Source organism: Mesocricetus auratus, unplaced genomic scaffold (assembly GCF_017639785.1).
Source record: "Mesocricetus auratus isolate SY011 unplaced genomic scaffold, BCM_Maur_2.0 Super-Scaffold_100022, whole genome shotgun sequence".
Classification (NCBI taxonomy): domain Eukaryota; kingdom Metazoa; phylum Chordata; class Mammalia; order Rodentia; family Cricetidae; genus Mesocricetus; species Mesocricetus auratus.
Window position 1 is genome coordinate 36,945,671 of NW_024429203.1, and position 15,980 is coordinate 36,961,650.

At 39.6% G+C, this 15,980-nt stretch overlaps 1 protein-coding gene across 2 annotated transcripts in view; it reads left to right on the plus strand.

Annotated features, from left to right (window-relative positions):
* Positions 1-1,517: 1,517 nt before the first annotated feature.
* Positions 1,518-15,980, plus strand: part of Nptn (neuroplastin) — a 71,386-nt gene continuing 56,923 nt past the window's right edge. Inside the window, exon 1 of one of the 2 annotated variants that reach the window (XM_013112936.3) lies at positions 1,518-1,702. In XM_013112936.3, the coding sequence (XP_012968390.1) occupies positions 1,612-1,702 (91 nt within the window). In that variant the 5' untranslated portion in view covers positions 1,518-1,611. The remainder of the gene's footprint in view (positions 1,703-15,980) is intronic. The other variant, XM_013112937.3, reaches the window with a different exon arrangement.

A 15,980-nucleotide genomic window follows, 5' to 3' on the forward strand; every position in this document is an offset into this window, starting at 1 on the left:
CAGCCTTTCCTCCGTGAGCCCTGACCCTCGCTGGAAGGCTCAGTCTATAACCACTGGTTGTCTAGTTCCTGGGAAAGTTGGAGAGGTTATGAGAGTCTCCTACCTCCAGATTCTCCAAAACCTTTGAAGAAAGTCAGGTCGGTAGGCCAGTTTACCGTTCCTCATTTTAAAGTCATAGACACACCCAAGGATGCCTGTTCTGACTCAGGGATGACCTAAGCCGCAGAGAACATTCCTTTGCTAAGTACAAGTGCTGTGGGTGGTACAGAAAAAAATGAACAAGCCAACTCCACCAAACCGGTGTTTGTGTGTGAGTGAGCCTGAACACACTTGGAGACCAGAAGGCGGCTTCTGGGTATCTCCCTCACTGCTCTCCACTTCAGTGGAGTGCAGGGTCTCTCACTGAACTTGGAGATCTTGATTTGGCTAGGCTGGCTAGCCAAGCAAGCTCCAGGTCCTCCTGTTCTCCACCTCTCCAGCCTGTGATTAAAGCCACAGCCCTAGTGCCCATCTTTTCCTTTTATGCTGGGGAAGGTCTTCGTCCTTGTGCAGCAAGCGTTTTGACCAACTATGGCATCTCCCCAATATCCTCTTTCCCCCAAAGGCGGTGTTTCTCAAATTTCCATGCAACGTGGCTAAATTCCTTTTTTTTTTTCTTTCTGGCCCCTTTCCTATGGGTCATTTGACTCTTCCTAATCTGACAGACCAGGCTGAATTGTGAACTAATGGAAACTATTTTCTCACAGGTTTCTCTACCAAAGATTCTGCATATCACTCGACACATGACTTCCTTGTAGAATTGTATCTATGGCCCTACAATTAGGCTAGTTAACTTCGGGCCCTCAGAGCCTGTGAAGCTAAAATAAGGCCAAAGGGGGGTTGGGGTGGGGAGGGTATTGAGGAAAAGGAGGACACTTGAAGGCAGAGGGAACAGATGTCCGCTCAGGAAGGCACAGCAAGCATGTAAGCCTGGGAGGGGGAAAAATGTGGCAGAGAGGTTGTGGCCAGATAGCTCTAGCGGTCTTTGGTCAAAGTCCAGAAGGAAGAATAGCAGGTTTTTGATAAGGGACAATGACGGGAAGCTTAAAAGCAGGGTCTGGTGTACCCATTTCTGAAGCTTAGAGCGGCGACGCATGAAAGGCAGGATGGGTGGAGGAGAGACACTGTTTTCTCAATGCTTCCTCTAAGTTATGGGCACTAGGATTCCATCTAAGAGAAGACTACTCGGCCGTGCTCCCCGCCGGCCTCCCCCGTGGGAGAGAGAGCGGGCGGGTGGAGTCCCCGCCTCGCCCCATCACGTGGCCAGAAGCGCCCTTTGCACGTGACCTCACTTGCGCTAGGCCAATCAGCCTCCGCAGGGGCGGGGACTTTGGGCGAGAGCCTCTTCTCGCGAGCCTTGCCGCCGCAGCTCCTGGACCGCCCACGGCCACCAGCGGAGGTCTCGCGAGGCTTGGGCGCTGCGGCGGTAGGAGGAGGACGGGGAAGGACGGAGCTCGGGCGCCGCTGCCTCCCTCACTCACTCCCTCGCGCTTGCCCGCCCCCTCCCTCCCTCCCCTCCCTTCCCCGGCCCCGGTCCCGGCCCATTCGCTGCGCGCTCTTCGGCCAGGGAGGATGTCGGGCTCTTCGCTCCCCAGCGCCCTGGCCCTCTCGCTCTTGCTGGTCTCTGGCTCGCTCCTCCCAGGGCCAGGTGCTGCTCAGAACGGTAAGCTGAGGGGCCGGGGGCGGGCCGGGCGGGGGCGCTGGGCTCCGGCAACCAGAGGGGCTGGGCCCAGGCCTGAGGGGGATGCCGGAGCCAGGAACGGGCGATCGGGCTGAAGCGAGGAGGCGCTTCGTCGAGAGTGGAGGCGTCGCTGTGGTGCGAGCCCGGGGCGCTGGAGACAGGTCCGCGGCGTGGGTCTCTGTGCTCACCATGAGCTGGAGTAGCGGGGGCGGCTCTGGAGAAGGCGTTCGAGTTCGAGCCGGCAGAGAGGTGTTGGCGGCGAGAGAACCGGGTTCCGCAGGCGCTGACACCGGGATTCTACCGGGGCACCGGAACCCTAGTGACACCCTGAAAAATGGGAGGAGGGGGAAGCTGGGGTGAAAAGGATCCTGGAGAACACCTAGCAGGAACCGACTACTCGAGTCTCTAAGGAGAGGGGCTAGTAAGGGATTCGGGGAACCTTGGGTTTGTGGGTAGAGGGAAGGTGGGCGGAAAGATGATGGAGTGGGTTGACTGCAGTAGAGGACCTGGAAAAGAGAAGCAGCAGTGTCTCCAAACGAGCTGGGGGAAGAGGGCTGGGTTTTGCCAAAGAGGGTGGAGTGCTGGGCATTCTAGGGTAGTGGTTGGGAAAGCAAAAAGGAGTTTCTAAATAAGGAGAGGAAAATGAGCAGAGGATGGGGGGAAAGCATTAAAACTGAGGTAGAGGAAACATCAGAGAAGTAAAGGGTGCCTGGGTATAGAGGTGGGTGTTGGGGAAGACGGAAAATAAGGGAAGGGAGTAAAATGCAGGAAGTCGGGGGTGTAATGTTGCTTTGCAGAGTGGTGGATACTTTAGGGAGAGGATGAGTTGTTGCAAATGCTGTATGATGTAGGTTCGGCCTTTGGGGATGGCTGGGACAGTCACATCTGCAGTGGTGGGATTGAGGGCAGTTGAAATGGAGGAAGTGGGCTTTTGAGATCTAAAAGTTTCAAGACTGAAAAGATGTCATTTCTGAGGATAATGAATGGCCTCTGGGATGTGTTCAAGGTACAGTGCAAGTGAGAATTGGATTTCGAACCGAAGCTTTTTAGAGAAGATGGTGAAAGATAATAGGTATGGGGGAGCTAAACATGACAAATTGTGATTGGTAGTGTTGTCGCAGTTCTGTTGCTGGACCGATCTTTCAAAAGCAAACTTAAAGAGGACAATGAACCTATTTCAGTTATTGTGGAAACAACTTTTTAGAGGTTTAAAGATTTTTTTCATATGAGAAAATTATAAGAAATTGGTTAGGGATAGGGAGACATAAATTAGTTTTAATCTCCGCATTCTTCGTTGTTACAGTAAAACAATTAAAATTGCTCTTGTTTGAAATTAAAATGGCTTTCATTAAAACAACTCAGTGGAGTTGAGTGTTCTGAAGAGAAACCTACCTTAAAATGCTAGAGGTACAGCGAAAATATATCACAGTATTGAAAAAAATCACTTTATCATTCTAAGGGAATTTTATGCGCTATGGCTTTGTTTCTTCATGGGTCAGAAAGGAAACATTTTTCTGTCTTTTACATTGAATATCCTAAGGATGTGGGCACCCCCACCCCTTTTCTTTAATAAGTACAAATCTGTGGAAGGGAAATGATAGAGTTAGCGTGATTTGCTTGCTCTATCAATCATTTATGTGAAAACAATATGACTTGAGTCTAATTCTGATTTCAGTTATTTGTGGAAATAGCAGTTTCATTTTGTGCTGTAGGTGAGAGATTCTTGATTGTAGATGTTTAATCTGTACTGGCATAGTTGTTTCCGATGATTTACAATATGGTAAATTGTAGTTTCTTAGCAACTAAGGCAAGGCTTTTGGAGAGGCCTACAAAGACTCATCTGGTTGCTCTTAGTGATAATGTTCTAAATACAGCATAGTACAGCCTTTCCCTTGAAATGAGCTTGGACTTAGTTACGTGACAGTACTAGTAAAGTGACGATGAGTCCGTAGTTGACCCAAATGAATATAAATTGAATTCAAGAAAGAAAAGGTTACTTTTGGGTTTATATGGTTAAGGATGCCATTTTAAAACTTTCTGCAATGTGTCTCAATGATACTATTTAAGCTTTCTGTTGATAATAGTCTGATTTCATATCCTAAAGGTTTTACTTTTTGTACAGTGTTTCAGAAAACCATGTTCTTATAATATTGAAATGTTAGACATACAGATTATCTATTTAGAATAATGCTTTGGAAAATCAGTGGTAGAGTCACTGCTTCTGGATCGAAAATGTGGCAGTTTAGATTAGGAATGTAGAACTTTTTAAAAAGGCTTCTGTTTTCATTAGTCCTCAAATGAAGATTTTGGTCTAGATGACCCACAGCATCTCTTTAACTCCAAAAGGAATCTGACCCATTACCATAGGAATTCAAGTAGACTTCATTTTCCATATAAATATTAGATTTGTAAGACCACAGTTTCAGGTAAAACCTTTTTTTTTTTTGGTATGTATGTATCACCCACCAACAATACAATTTCAAGGCAAGAATTTAAGATATTCAAAAGTGGTAGGTTAAAATTGAATATTAAACCAAGAAGTAAAGTGTGATCTAGAGTATAAGCTTTGAACACAGATACAGCTGTTTTTTGTTGTTGTTTTGCTTTTTTTGGTGTGTGTGTGTGTGTGTGTGTGTGTGTGTATGTATGTATGTATGTGGTTGGTCCTAGGGTTCAAACCTTTGTACATACTAGGCAAGCTTGCTGCCATTGAGCTATATCTTCCCAAGAACTGGGTTTGAATTCTAATTCTGCAGCTGAGTGACCTTGAGTAAGATCTTTGAAATGGGGATTACAGTGTTAGTCCCTTAGGGATGATGTAAGGATTAACTGAAATAATGAGGCTAGTTGGATTTCATTTTGGCAATATTGCAAGTCTCAGTGTTAGCCATTACTATTATCCTTAAAAAGTAGCACGATTGTTCTTCCTATGTGTATTAAAACACTTGTTAAGGCTTCTATCATCATGAATATAATAGGTCATTTGAAGGTTCCTTACAGAGATTTGTGCCAACAATGTGTCTGCAATTGAAATTCTGGTGAGCAAGTTCATATTTCCATTTGTTGTCTGGGAGATTTCATGGCGTTCATTTCTCCTGACCCCCACCATGCCAGCAAATGAACACATTTTGTAAAATGCCATTGTTTTAAGAGAAGCAGAGTGTAGTACCTGAAGAGACTCAAGAGCTTTACAGATGTTAGCTAAATGAATGAGGGTGGATGGGGTGTAAAAATGTAATATGTTCATCCTGAAATTTATAGAATTTGATAAATAATACTGTTCAGTGGGGGCAAATGGACAATCTAATGAATTTTATTGTTAACAGCTGCATTTGAAGAAACTGTTCAGGGGATTCTAGATAACTGAACATTATGCTTGTAACAATGTATTATCTGCACTAGGTGATTCATGACTCTGTCAAGTGCTGTTTGCTTCACTTGTTTGACAATTTGCTATTGACTATCTTCCCACTTGGGTGAACTAAAATGAACAGCAGAAAAATAAACCCCATCAGTGGCAGCCATGGCACAAATGATATGACAAATGTCAAGCAACAGATTTAAATATGATTCAAATATTATTTGACCAGAATAAGGAACCTGCTTTTGAATAAATCCTTTCCTAAGGAGACCATATGTCTTTAATCTCTTCAGTGACTGAATGGAGTACCAGACACAAATTTACCAGGGGTCTGGGAGGAAAGGCCATGTGACTATATTAGAACCTATTTCTTGGCTTGTCTTATATAGTTATGTGTCCATGTTAGACAGATTTTTGTGTGCAAGTGTTGGCAAACACAGAGCTTTAACCTGTAAGACAAAGTTTAACAGAAAATGAAAGAAAAATCCTTAAGTATAAATGTGATCAACAGTTAATTTACTTGCCACAAGTTAAGATTTGATTTTATTGTAGATTGGATTTTGCATGTATTTTATTTTCCTGAGAAATTAGACTTACAAGAAATTTCTTGCTTTTTTTTTCAATATAGTTTTGCTGTGAAACATTTTCTTGTAGGATTTAAGGGAGTGGTTTGTAGGTAGCAACCTCTTTGGGAATCAAATGACCCTTTCACAGGGGTCACTGCATATTAGATGTCTTACATATCAGATACTTACATTATGACTCATAACAGTAGTAAAATTACAGTTATGAAGTAGCAATGAAAATAATTCTATGGTTGAGGTCACCACAACATGAACTGTATTAAAGGGTTGCAGCATTAGGACGGTTGAGAACCACTGCTCTAAGGTGATGTTACTGTACTATCATCATTTTAATTTTATTAAAATTTTTTTCAGTGGTGGTCAGATTAAATTTGGTGCCTCACATATGCTAGGCAAACTGCTGATCTTATTTGTTATTTGAAACTTTCTTGGAACTGGATAGATGGTTCAGCAGTTAAGAGCACTAGCTCTTCTTCCAAAGGACCCATGTTCAATTCTCAGCAACCATATAACAGTTCACAACTATCTGTAACTCCAGTTCTAGGGGATCTGGAGTTCTCATACAGACATACATGTAGACAAAATCCCAATGTACATAATAAATAAATCCCCAAAATTTTTCTTACTCTCAAGTGTGTGTGTGTTTCGGTGTATATGTGTTTAGACATTCATTCCTTGGTACACTGTGCAAGTCAGGGCAATCTTGTAGAGTTTTCTTCTGCCATGTAGATGTCTTGGGGATTGAACTCAGGTTGTTAGTTCTGGTGGTTTGGTGGCAGTGTCCTTACTCTCTGAGCCATCTCCCAATTTTATTTTGTAATTAAGAGTTTAAGCCAGGCGGTGGTGCTGCATGCTTTTAATCCCAGCACTCAGGAGGCAGAGGCAAGCTGATCTCTGTGAGTTCAAGACCAACCTGGTCTACATAGCTACACAGAGAAACCCTGTCAAAAAAAGAGTTTAATTAGGCCTTCAAAGTTGTGAGAAAAGTGCTCTGTGAACTTGGCTGTTTTTAATTGAAGTATTCTTTGGAATTGGGCGCTAGGTAAAGTGTTTTCCCTTTGTTTCATTTTGCTTTTTTTTTTTTTTTGAGACAGGTTCTTGCTGGGCAGCCCAGTCTGACCTTGAACTCATCCTCATACCTCAGCCTGAGTGCTAGAATGTGTAAAGATTTGTAGGCTTTGGAAAGGAGATGGTGCTGACCTTTTTGGATACCATATAAAAGGTGTTCAGTGAAATTTTGATAAATAGTTTGATAATGAAATTACACGGTTAAGCTTTGGAAAGTGGAAAAAAGCTTTGCGAAATAATTTCTGACGGTTTAACTCATTCTGTTTAACTTATTGTTTACAATGAGAGCACAATCTGGACAGGATCAAACATAATGAATGATGCTTTGAGAGAAAGGGAAAGCCAGAAGGTTGAACTAGGACAAGGAGAAAAGCTGGATGTACAAATAAGGAATGGACGAATCTTCACTTGAGGAGTATCTGGAGTAATGGAAGCTGCTGGAAAGAATAGTAAAATAGGAGCTAGAGAAATGACTCAGCAGTCAATAATGCATACTGCCTTTTATCCCAGCAGAGGCAGGTGGATCCCTGTGAATTTGAGGCCAGCCTGGTCTACAGAGCAGGTCCCAGGACAGCCAGTACTACATGGAGAAACCCTTATAAAAGAGGGTTTACTGCTCTTCCAGAGAATGCCAGTATCTCACAACTGCTTCTGACTTTTAACTGCAGGGGATCCAAAACCTTTGGCGCTTCCATAAAAATAAGAATAAATCTTAAAAAAAGAATAGTAGAAACTTGCCGGGTGGTGGTGGCAGTGCACACCTTTAATCCCAGCACTCGGGAGGCAGAGGCAGGCGGATCTCTGTGAGTTCGAGGCTAGGCTCGACTGACAGCCTCCAAAATAATACAGAGAAACCCTGTCTCGTAAAAACCAAAAAAAAAAAAAAAAAAAAGAATAGTAGAAACTTTTAAAGTAAATTGACACATCCCAAAATTGTATAAGTGATACAAAAAGGACTTCCTGTTGAACAACTTGATTTTGATAATGACTCAGAAAACAAAATTTACATAAATGAACAAATGACATTGATACTGTAGAGCTTAATTTTAATAACCTTAGACTATACATTTTAAAACTCATTTGTGAGGCTTTTGAAGACTACCTTTTTAAAGTTCCTAATTGTAGCATTTGTTTTAGGAAAACAGGAAACTTGCCTATAAAAATGAATTGATTACTAACTAGCACATTTTATAGGCTTATATACATAAATAAACTCACTTATTTAAAAGTGATCATGTGTAAAAACAGTATGTCTAAATTTAAAAGTGAATATGTGACTTGATCTTCTAGTTTTTTTTTTGTTTGCCTTTTCATGTATACAAAGACAAGGACAAACTGTATCTTTTTTTTTTTTTTGGTTTTACGAGACAGGGTTTCTCTGTATTGTTTTGGAGGCTGTCGGTCGAGCCCAGCCTCGAACTCACAGAGATCCGCCTGCCTCTGCCTCCCGAGTGCTGGGATTAAAGGTGTGCGCCACCACCGCCCGGCGACAAACTGTATCTTAAACCTATTTAATTAGAGGTTATTTTGAACTGATTTCTCAGAACTTTTCATTGGTATGTGTGGGAATGAGGTTTCCTAGTGTTTAAAGAATTTCCCAAGTGTCCACATTTTTTATCAGTATAGTAAGTTAGGGGGCAGTATTTATTTTCAAACTGAAACAAAACAAAAAAACTCACATCTGACCTGTCAATTAGAATATGATCTACTTTGTGTAATAACCTGTGCTAAGTTTCTTATGCTAATTAGTACTAAGTAGTATCTTTGTATGAACATAATGTTTAAAAACATGAACATAATATGTTTAGAAAGCTTACTAAACAATGTTAAGTTTTAGTGCTTTATAGTTTTCCCAGATGTGTATCAATTTGGATATGATTTGCTTTCCTTTGTATTAAATTTGTTTTAAATTGATCAGACATGATATGAAATTACTGTTATATAAGATTATTTTATAAAACATTAGGTATCAGATTATACCAACAGTAGTTTTAATAACATCCAAGTGTTTTCCCATATTCTAAAAATGATTAAACAAAATACATGTCAAAACCTCAAACCTTTCCTGACAGAATGCTTGACCAGGTCCACTGCTGCTCATTCAGAAAAGTCACAAGTAAAACTGTGAGAATGCTGCATGTTTGGGTTATTGTTATTGGCTCTTCTTTGCTTCATTGCCATCCTGTTTAGATTGCTGGGTTTGACATCTCAACTGTCTTCCAGTTCTAAAAATGACTCAGTTCTGTTGATTTTGCTGTGTAGGTACTGCCTCCAATGGGTTTTTATAAGCTTCTGTTTTTAGAAGCTTTTAGAAACTTTCTTTAGGGAGGATAATAAATATTAAGACATGTACTGTTTTGAAATCTGGTCTACTTCAAACATTACTTGCAGTTTTTGTTTTAAGGAAGGCAGAGCAGTGTCTGTTGTAGAGATTGCAGCTTAGTGCAGAAATTGCTGGTGTGAATTAAAATTAAGAAACAAACATTCTTGCCAGATAGGTATTTTACATTCCTTTCTGTTGGTTGAAAACTGTTTGGCTAATGAAGAGACAATGAAATAACCTTAATTATTATTATTGTTTAATGTTATCCTTTGAGGTAGTCTTGTTTTTGTATATGACTTATTTTCATCAATTATTTATATATCTAAAATAGACTCAATCTCTTTGTTGTGGGTGAAATAGTGACCCAAATATTATCTGAATTAAATCTGAGGAGGTTTCTAAGTTAATAACCCTAGAAACAACACATAAAACTTAAAAAAATTTGTGTGCATGCACATGTGTATATACACATATAATGTGCATTGATGAGCACTCACATGCCACAGTGTGTGTGTTGAGGTCAGAGAACAACTTATAGGAATTGGTTGTTAATGTTCAAGTAGATTCCTGGGATTGAATTCAGGTTGTCAGGCTTGTTGCAAGTACCCTTATATACTGAGCTATCTCACCTGTCCAAAACATCAAATTTAAAGGACACAGTTTATCAGCTTAGTTATCATGCTTGTTAGGTCTCTTTCTTTTTCATTTTTGTTAGAATTTTAAACATACAGCAAATAAACTACATGTGGTGGCACATGCCTGTAACCCCAGCAATTGGGAAATGGAGGTAGGAACATCAAGAGTCCTAAAATCTTCCTTGACTATGTAACAAGTTGGAGACCACCCTTGGCTCAGAAAAACAAAATCAGCTCAACAAACAAACCAAAACTAAAAGAGAGTATGCAATAACTCCTATGTACTGAACTAGTTTCAGTAGTTGTCAGCCACTTCTTTGTTGTTTATTAACTGAAAACAATCTAAGAAATGCAGAATTTTCATGATCTAAAATACAGTTAGGGTTTAATTTGTAATACAACAGTGTATTTGGCTTACAAGATGTTGAAATAGCTTTAAGATTGTACAAATTACTTTTGGCAGGCATGTTGGTATATGTTTGTAATTCCAGAATCCAGAAAGTTGAGATAGGAAGGAAGGGTTGAGACTAGCCTAAGTTACATAGTAAGACTCTGTCTCCAGATGTGTGTGTGTGTCCCTGTCCTCGTCCGTCCGTGTGTCCGCCTGTCTGTCTGTGACTCTGAAGAGTAATTTATTAGGCTGATGAGATGGCTCATTGGTAAAGTTGCTTCCTACCAAGACTGGTAACCTGAGTTCAATTTTCTCTGACCCTCACATGTGTACACTATGGCACACATGCCCCCTCCCCCATGCGTGCATCCACATAAATAGTATAATAAGTTCACAACTAATGCAGTATGTTTAACATCTGGTGAAGTAGTATCTTTTAAGAAAATTGCAGTGATCATCTCAGTTGATTTAACTTTAATGGGCCATGACACTCAGTTTGAAAATAACATTTTCAGTAGAAATAGTGCCTGCTTGAATACTGTCTTTACTTGTACTCTTCAGGACATCAAGATTCATATTTTAGAGTATAATAAAGTATAATAAAGCAGATGTGGGTTGTGTTTAATGAGTAATGTAGTTGTATCTGTGCATAATACTTAAAATCTATAGTTTCTAGGGCATTGGCTACTAGATTGTAAGTATTTTTCTAAAATATTTACAAAATTATAAATATAATCTCCATGTTTTTATAATATATAGAAGTGATGACTTTTCCTAATTAATAGTGGTAGAAGGGTAAATATGTGTTTTAAAGATGATAGACTAAAATTTCTTTTGTACCTTTAAAAAAATACTTTAGAGGATTCTAAAAGTATAGGATGTGTGTGTTTTCTCTTTCCTTTTAGGAGTTTTCTTCTGAATTCCCTGAGGAAATTTTCTAGAATCTCAGAATTGAAAGAGACCTGAGAGTCATCCAGTCTAACCTACAAAAAAAAAAATGCAGGCATCCCTTCTCCAAGGTTGTCTTTTCACCTTGAACACTTGCAGTGACTTTGCCTTACAAGTAGTGTGTGCATTGTTGAGCAGCTGTTAGGAGGGTTCCTTAATGGACTTGAAGCCAGCCTCCTCCCCCTCCCTCCCTCCCTCCCTCCCTCCCTCCCTCCCTCCCTCCCAGTAACTCCTGTCAGCTCTGTCCTTCAAGAGTGTCGGAAAGATGAATCTTCCACCTTCTACCATATCTCTTTCATAAGCTGTTGACGCTTGCTGAAGTGATTTACAGAAGGACTTGTTAGATACATTGTCTCCATGCCTAATGAAATCCAAGGTGTAGTTACAAAGTAAAAAACTCACCCTAATTCACCCTAATACATATGTAGAGAAGGTAGATCCTTATCATTTTATATAAATGATGTTATAACTGAGAACATTTGGGAGATGGTATGGTCTGTGTTGTTGCTGGCCAACTAGGAAACCAGTTCCTTTGTTTTGTGGTAGTTTGTCCCTGGCCAGAGCAACCCACTTTCTTTGGTGTGTACCCGAGGAGGGAATTTCTGAAACATTGTTCCAGAAAGTGTTGACTAACACCAGTATTTGGAATAAATACAGGGGCAAAGCACAACACAAGTTACATTATACGCTGGACCTGAATCTGTGGTGTTTTTATCTCACCTGAAGGAAAAAGCCTGTCAACCTTTAACTTCTGTGTGAAAGGTGACATCTGAGATGTGTGTGCGTGTGTGTATTACTTGCTTAAAAAGTGATGATATGTGACCTTGAACAATGACTTTCAGTTCAGGAGATCTTTAAATGTAGCTGTAAATTTGGGGTTAATTTGGCCTTGTATATTGGCTCTTTAAATTCAGTGGTTCTCAACCTGTGGGTCACGACCTCCTTTGGGGTCACACATCAGATACCCTGCATAGCAGATATTTATATTACAATTCATAACAGCAAAATTACAGTTATGAAGTAACAACTAAATAATTTTGTGGTTGGAGTCACCACAACATAAAGAACTGTATTAAAGGGTCACAGCATGAGGAAGGTTGAGAACCACTGTTTTAAATGAAAGTTTTTTAATGCAAAAAGTCTGACTTGGAACTTTTTATCCTTCCTTTCTACTTCTTATCCCCCTGATGAAGAAATTACAGAAGTATGCTATCCCATTCAGTTTTGTGGATTGTTTGCTTGTTTTGTTTTTTGTTTTTTCTGACAGCAGAATGTTGTTATGTAATCTAGCTGGCTTCAAACTTGCAGTAATCCTTCTATTTTAGCTTCCTGAATATTGGGATTACATGGATGCCCCTTCATCTTTTATTTATCTTTGTAAAGATTTGTATGTTTTAAATTTATGTGTATGTGTATTTTGTCTGCATGTATGTCTGTGTACTGTGTGCATGTCTGGACACCCACAGAGAATTCCTTGGACCTTGAGTTACTGCCATGGGGAGTGCTCTTAGCTGTTAAGTTGTCGTCATCCCAAACTGTTTTTGTTTTTTATGTTCATCTTAGTCTTGAACAGTCTGATTTTCACAAGGTATTTATCAGTACTATCAGCACATACTGTTTCTAGAATGTTTCTGGTAAAGGATTTTAAAAGTTGGGTTTTCCACTCTCCTTTATTTGAACTTGGGTCTGGGAAGGTATAAAGTGAAGCCATAATACTTTGAGTACTGCAGTGAAAACACAACTTTTCTTCATGTATGTTTAGTTGTCCTTAGATTAGGGTTTGTGCTCCTTGCTCTATAGCCTCCTGCCGTTTTGTTAGTGGTTGAGTGCAGGACTGAAAGCACTACTGTCTTTTGAGCTGCATGCTCCCTGGGCTGCTGCTGCAGAGAGACAGACAGACAGAGAGATGGGCACCTTCACTTGTCATTGAAAGGTCTTAAGTGGAGGATCATTTTCTTCGTTTTAGGTGTTGTTGACTTGTAGGGGGAAATACAATACAGTAAGATGTCCTCTCCTGTTGGCAGCTGTCAGTAAAATGCTTTTTAATGTATAGTTTGAAGGAATGTGTTAGATTTAACTTCATATTTTTAAATTACACAAGTTTAGCTAGTTTGGGAACATTACAGGGCAGCAGGAAAAAAATAGCACAGCAGTTCCAGCATAGAAATTATATTCATTAATTCTGTATCTCAAGTCTTTCACCAAGGGAGACGAGTGAATGGCCTTAATGCAAACCAGGAAACTGCTACCTGGAAAAGAGCAAGTACCAAGAGGTTTCAAATAGCTGGCAGTGAACTGTCATTAAATTACCCTTAGACAAGCAGCATAGTGACCGCATAACAAAATGATGGTACAGTAACAGAGTAACTGTTTTCTTATTAAGATTGAAATACAAATAATTAAGAATTACCTTCTAGACACATTTAGGAGAGTGTGGAGAATTCTGCATTGATGATTCAGGAGCTAAACTTAGGAAAAGGGAGCACTAGGGGGATGTGGTTGTCTATTAATACCTTCAAGGTAGCAGCGTAAATGAAGTAAGGGAATTAAGCAGTCTCCAAAGATGGATGGGCCATATGAAAGAGCAAAGGCCTAGAGCTTGGGGAAGAAAAATAGAGGTTTAGTATTTGATGGTTTTTTTGTGTGTGTGTGTGTGTGTGAAACTAGCAGAATATAGTTATTTGCACTTATTATTGTCAGACTCATCATAAGTAGGACAAAGAGCTGCTTGAAGAGGCAAGTAGTGCTTGTTTTGGAGCTCAGTAGGAGAAAAATAATAAAAATAAAAGCTGAATATGAAATGAAGTGGGCTTTCCCAAAAATTTAAAGGGTCAAAAATCAGTTCTAGTTCTAAAGTTCTATGCCTATGAATTCAAGAAAAATTTATTAGTTGGTAGGAAAATTGGCAGTACATAAAAATAGCATTTTGTTTAAGCAACTTTTTTGTTCAGTTACCTTGTAACTTGATTTTTGTGTGTGTTAAGAAATCCTGTCTGTAGGTGGTCTCAGCAGTTGTAAGGAAGGAGCCAAGAGAGATGAGAAGATCAAGACCATCCTCACTTTTGTATATGGAGTTAGAGGCCAGCCTGGTCTACCTGAGACTCTCAAGCAAAACAAGACCAATCCAGAAAGCCTCTAAATTAGATTAGTATGGGCAAAATTATGTTACATTGCATGCTTTATATGAGGAAATACAGCTTAGATATCATGCATATTTATCTAGGTTACACTTTAGTTCTATATGTGTTTTCTTCAGCTACCTTGTTTGACAGAATTGTTAAGTTCTGTGAAAATTAAAGCTGTTTTCATGAAGATAAGCAGACCTCAATGAGCTCTACCCACACTCTACTAATTCTGTCTTTTGCTTCCCTAAAATACTTTAAAATCTAGAACAGTATTGCCTGAGTAGGTGATAAGGCTGCTTCTGGGGCTGTTGGCTCAAACTTGCCCTTTTCCATCTTTCTTTTAGAGGTTAGAACATGACATATTTATATTATTGACTTTGCAGAAAGAAAAGATTTCTGTACGTAACTGATTACACCCCTCATTTTGAGGGTACAGAGTAATTTTTACTTGCTAAAATATAACCATGTGATCTAAAGAATCAGAAAGTGGAGTTAGCTCTTGGAAGACTAGGGATGTAATTTCTTTGCAGCAAGGGAAACCTTGGTTTCTGAGGGTTTTTGGGGATCGGGGGTTGGTTTTTTGGTATTGGGCATGAGACTAGAGGCTTGCACATGTGCATGTGTTTTCCTCTGAGCCGTATCTCCAGCCCTTGATAATGTGGTTAGTAAGGTCTTTTTGAGTAGTGGCATGTCTCTGTATGTCAGTACTCTTAGGATTCTTCTGGGAGCCAGGAAGAGAATGGTGAGTATAGTAATGAGTAACATAACTTTCCAGGAAGAGTGAAATTAGGCTTAGCATGAAGCATAATCACTGCTGAACTTAACATGGTTTTTGAAATCTATTTAATGTAGTTTTAAATATTTAGCTAAAATTGTGTTTTTATGAAGCTGGGAAATTATACTCAAATTTGTTGTGTAAACTTGGGAGATAGTATTATAGAATAAATAAGTCGATACACTGTAAATATAACATGAGTAAGAGTTCCGTCAAGAAAGATCAACCTGTGAGGCCAGGTGAGCTTGAGTAGAAAAGGCACCCGGCATAGTAGAGTCTGAAATTTTCTTCTTCCACTCTAGTTCCTATGTCATTAAAAAAAAATAGTATAATACTTAGTCTATAAAGTTTTGTGAGAGCAAATGATACTGTATAGAACTTGAACTTCTCTGTGTTGTGAAATGGCTTATTTGTGTGGTTTTAAGATTTAAGTCCTGGTAGTTATAGCTCTCCTATAACTAAGTTCACTGTAACACTGATAGTTCAGAGAAAACAGTGTATTAATGAAAAGGACCAGATTATTTCATTGTTTGTGTTTTGAGACTGGGTTTCACTGTGTAGAACATGCTGGCCTCAGACTTGCACCAATCCTTCCACTTTTGCTGGAGTGTATTCTACCACATCTACTTTTTTTTTTTTTAAACAAATGGTGATAGTAAAAGGGCACACATTTTAGATGGTTGTTGATAGACAAATAGACTTTCCATTGAATTATTATCAGCTGAGAAAGGTTCTTAGGATTTTTTTGTTTGTCTTTGAGACAGGATCTCTCTACATAGCTCTGACTGTCCTGGTACTCCCTTTGTACACCAGGCTGTCCATGAATTTATAGATCATATGACTTTCAAGTGCTGGGATTAAAGGTGTATACCACCTCAGCCCTTATAAATTTCCATAATCTTCAGAGTATGTCTGCTGTTCTTATGTAAGGTTAAATGTAGTTGTAAAGACACTGTGTTATCCTTCTCCCCATATTTTTCTATCCCCACCTCCCAAGGTATGGACAAAAGTAAAATCTCAGGCATTAATCTTTTATCTTTTTTTAATGGC